The 4,643-nt window shown below is 47.5% G+C and overlaps 1 protein-coding gene across 25 annotated transcripts in view; it reads right to left on the reverse strand.

The window, feature by feature from the left end:
- The window catches only part of ANKS3 (ankyrin repeat and sterile alpha motif domain containing 3), a 59,414-nt gene that overhangs the window by 33,744 nt on the left and 21,027 nt on the right, over positions 1-4,643 (reverse strand). For all 25 annotated transcript variants that reach the window (XR_013524553.1, XR_013524557.1, XR_013524552.1 and 22 more), the window contains one exon: positions 64-235. Coding sequence is in view for 16 of the 25 variants with exons in the window: in XM_078344562.1 (XP_078200688.1) it covers positions 64-233 (170 nt within the window). In the remaining 9 variants the exon portion in view is untranslated. The remainder of the gene's footprint in view (positions 1-63; positions 236-4,643) is intronic.

Here is a 4,643-nt window from a genome sequence, read left to right on the forward strand (position 1 = left end):
GATATCCGAAGCCATCACTGGGCTACTCAAAATGTGAGAGGGAAGTTCCCCTAGATGTCTTACCGCTGCACACATTCCTTCACCACTTCATACTGGCCGATGGAGGCAGCTGTGTGAAGATCCAGTGGGACGTCCAGCTCTTCCTGGCTAACCTGTGCCCCTAGCCCATGCCACATGGACAAGCTGCGGTTCAGGAGTTCCGGCTCGCTGGCTTCATCACTGAGCTCGGACATCACTGCAGAGGAAGGCCCAAGGGTTAGCTCTTTCCTGGCTGGTTGTTCCAGGGCATGCCACAGGCCGGTCCTGCCCCTGCTACGCCACTACTCTAGCAGACTGATAACCCAATGCAGTCAGCCCTGGGAGTAACTCAGACAAGTTTCTTTGCTTAAACAGTGTATGGTTTGGGTAGTCCCATCAATGCTAAATCTGGTGAGCCTGCTACCACACCGGAAAAGAGGGGCATATGTGGTGAGGCATTAACTGTAAAGTACATTCTCCTCCTTCCATCCACAGGCACCAGGTAAAAGAGAATCTTCCATCAACTCTAGGAACCTGACAACCTCTTAGATAGGCAGTAAAGAAATACTAATTGGGTTATATAACCAAATAAGCTCCTTGATGTGGTGGGGAAGAACCCTGAATTTGGAGTTAGATGAAAATTCAGCTCGAGCCAGGTGCAGTGGCTCACGCCTATAATCCCAGCACTTTGGAAGGCCGAGGCGGGTGGATCACCTGAGATCAGGAGTACAAGACCAGCCTGGCCAACATGATGAAACCCTGCCTCTACTAAAAATACAAAAATTAGCTGGGTGTGGTGGTACACACCTGTATTCCCAGCTACTAGGTAGGCTGAGGCAGGAGAATCACTAGAACAAGGGAGGTGGAGGTTGTAGTGAGTGGAGATTGCACCATTGCACTACAGCATGGGCGACAAAGTGAGGCTTCATCTTAAAAAAAAAAAAAAAAAAAAAAAAATCAGCTCTGCTCCTTAGCAGCTCCAATCCCTAGTGCCTCACTGTCTAACGAGGTCATGATATCTAAAAAAGCTGCTGTTATGACACATGGAAAAATGGACAAACTGTGGCACATCCGTATAATGGACGCTACTCAGCATTAAGCACAAGGATCTAACAGTTGACAAGCAACACATGAACCAATTTCATACACTTTACGCTAAATGAAAGAAGTCTGCTTACCACTTAATTTCACTTAGGTGACATTCTGGAAAAGGCAAAATTAAAGGGTCGGAGGTTGGGGCAGAGGGGGAATCTGGGGGATAACAGACCTCTTCTGCATGACCCTAACGGTGGATCTGGGACTATACGTCTTTATGAAAACCCACAGAACTGAACACCAACATGAATTTTACTGTAGGTAAATTTTACTTTTTTTTTTTTTTTGAGACAATCGCACTCTGTTGCCAAGGTTGGAGTGCAATAGGGTGATTTCAGCTGATTGCAACCTCTGCCTTCTGGGTTCAAGCGCTTCTTGCGCCTCAGACACCTGACTAGCTGGGATTACAGGTGTGCACGATCATGCCAGGCTAATTTTTGTATTTTTAGTAGAGACAGGGTTTCACCATGTTGTCCAGGCTGGTCTTGAACTCCTGACCTCAAGTGATCAGCCTGCCTCAGCATCTCAAAGTGCTGGAATTACAGGCATAAGCCACCTCACCTGACCTGTAAATTTTAAATATCAATTAATTTTTCTAGGCCAGGCGCGGTGGCTTATGCCTGTAATCCCAGCACTTTGGGAGGCCGAGGCGGGGGGATCACAAAGTCAAGAGATGGAGACCAGCCTGGCCAACATGGTGAAACCCCGTCTCTACTAAAAATACAAAAATTAGCCAGGTGTGGTGGCATGTGCCTGTGGTCCCAGCTACTCAGGGGCTAGGCGGAAGAATTGCTTGAACCCAGGAGGCGGAGGTTGCAGTGAGCCAAGATTGCGCCATTGCACTCCAGCCTGGCCACAGAGCAAGACTCCATCTCAAAAAAAAACAAAAATTCTGGAATGGTTATGAAATTAAAAATTTCAAAAAAGTGAAGAAAAATAAATTTTTCTGAAAAAGAAAGCAATTCCCCAGCGCAGAAACTAGGATGTGACTGGTGGCACTCAGCAGAGATCTACTGAACAGGAATCCTTTGAAGAGAGATATGGAGGAAATGTAACAGGCCAGTAAACCAGTGTGGCAACACCTTCCCCAGGACAGGCCCACACTAGTAACGGCACACCAGGAATCCCTTAGGTATAGGAGTGCCAGGAAACAAGGGCAGGAAAGGGAGCAGAGGAGAAAACAAAGGCCTTGTCATGTTCTGATGACCTACAGGTGCTATGGTAGTTAAACGGTGCAATTAGGACCTCAGTTTCTACTAAAACAGGATTCCAAGCCCCAGGTGACAGGCTTCCAAGCCCCAGCCAAGAGGGCTAAAGAAACAAGCCACCAACATAGGGGACGAATACTTCACAGGCCCTTGGCGAGAGTGTGTGTAGGTGTGGTGGGGCAAGCAAAGCCCTCCTTCCTAGAACCACCACCTCTTCAGCTAACAGAGCCCAAGTTAATACCCCTTCCCTTGCTTTGCAGGGAACAGTCCTGAACAGTCCTGGCCAACGGAGCCTGGATAAGAAACCGAATGAGCTGAGGGTCAGTTCAGAGTCCCTTTGGTACCCTACTCAAGCCTTCACTGGGTGTGTCTCTTCCACTCCAAAGGCCTCCTGCATGGTGGGGCCATGTTCTCTATCTATTGGAGACTTACATGCCTGACACCCCCAAAGCTCTTAAGGATAATCAGAACCCGACCCAGCCTGACAGACCACTTGAGGCAAGCAGTTCAAGGCCAGCCTGGCCAACTCTAGATGGTGGCGAAATCCCATCTCTAAAAAAATACAAAAATTAGCTGGGTGTGGTGACGGGCACCTATAGTACCAGCTACTCGGGAGGCTGAGGCAGGGGAATTGCTTGAACCCAAGAAGCGGTTGCAGTGAGCTGAGATTAAGCCACTGCACTCCAGCCTGGGCAACAGAGCAAGAAAATCTAAAACGTCCCACCCCCAGTGTTACTTTACAGGTGCAGTACAAAGTAGCACTTGGGGCCAAGTGTAGTGGCTCACACCTGCAATCCCAACACTTTGGGAGGCCAAGGCAGGTGGATCACGAACTCAGAAGTTCAAGACCAGCCTGACCAACATGGTGAAACCCTGTCTAAAGAACACAAAAAATTAGCCAGGCATGATGTCATGCGCCTGTAATTCCAGCTAATGGAAGGCTGAGGCGGATAACTACTTGAACCCAGGAGGCAGAAGTTGCAATGAGCCACGATCATGCCACTGCACTCCACCCTGGGCAACAGACTGAGACTCCGTCTCAAAAAAAAAAAAAAAAAAAAAGACAGTTTAGTTTTTATTTGACTTTCTGGTTCTGTTCATTCTGAAAACGCTAAGTATTCAGAATGAACAGAATACTTAGCGTTTTCAGTACCTTTACAATGAATAGAATACTTAGCGTATTGTAAGTACCTTTACAATAAATCCTAGATCAAGAAAATGTGATAAAGACACAAGGGAGTACCATTCAGCCATAAAAAAAGAATGAGATCCTGTCATCTGCAACAACATGGATGGAACTGGAGGTCATTATGCTAAGTGAAGGAAGCCAGGCACAGAAAGACAAACACTGCATGTTCTCACTTATCTGTTATCTAAAAATCAAAACACTGAATTCATGGAGACAGTAGAAGGATGGTTACCAGAGTCTGGAAAGGGTAGTAGAGGGTGGGGATAGTTAATGGATACAAAAAAAATAGAATAAGATCTAGTATTTGACAGCAGGATCGGGTGACTATAGTCAATATAATCGAATTGCACATTTATTTTATTTTTTGAGACAGTCTCATTCTGTTGCCCCAGGTGTAGTGCAGTGGCGCGATTTCGACTCATTTCAACCTCCACCTCCAGGGTTCAAGTGATTCTTCTGCCTCAGCCTCGAAAGTAGCTGGGATTACAGGTATAAGCCACCACGCCAGGCTAGTTTTCGTATTTTTAGTAGCAATGGCGATTCACTGTTGTTGGCCAGGCTTGTTTCAAAACCCTGACCTCAAGTGATCCGCCCACCTCGGCCTCCCAAAGTGCTGGGTTTACAAGCGTGAGCCACCGCGCCCAGCTGCACATTTATTTTTCTATTTCTTTTTTTTTTTTTTTGAGACGGAGTTTCGCTCTTGTTACCCAGGCTGGAGTGCAATGGCGCGATCTCGGCTCACCGCAACCTCCGCCTCCTGGGTTCAGGCAATTCTCCCGCCTCAACCTCCTGAGTAGCTGGGATTACAGGCACGCACCACCATGCCCAGCTAATTTTTTGTATTTTTAGTAGAGACGGGGTTTCACCGTGTTGACCAGGATGGTGTCGATCTCTTGGCCTCGTGATTCACCCGCCTCGGCCTCCCAAAGTGCTGGGATTACAGGCTTGAGTCACCGCTTCCGGCCCGCACATTTAAAAGTAACTTAAAAGAGGCCGTGCGCGGTGGCTCACGCCTGTAATCCCAGCACTTTGAGAGACCGAGGCAGGTGGATCACGAGATCAGGAGATGGAGCTCATCCTGGTTAACACGATGAAACCCCGTCTCTACGAAAAAATAATACAAAACAAATTAC

The sequence above is a fragment of the Callithrix jacchus genome, chromosome 12, assembly GCF_049354715.1.
Source record: "Callithrix jacchus isolate 240 chromosome 12, calJac240_pri, whole genome shotgun sequence".
In the NCBI taxonomy this organism is placed as follows: Eukaryota; Metazoa; Chordata; class Mammalia; order Primates; family Cebidae; genus Callithrix; species Callithrix jacchus.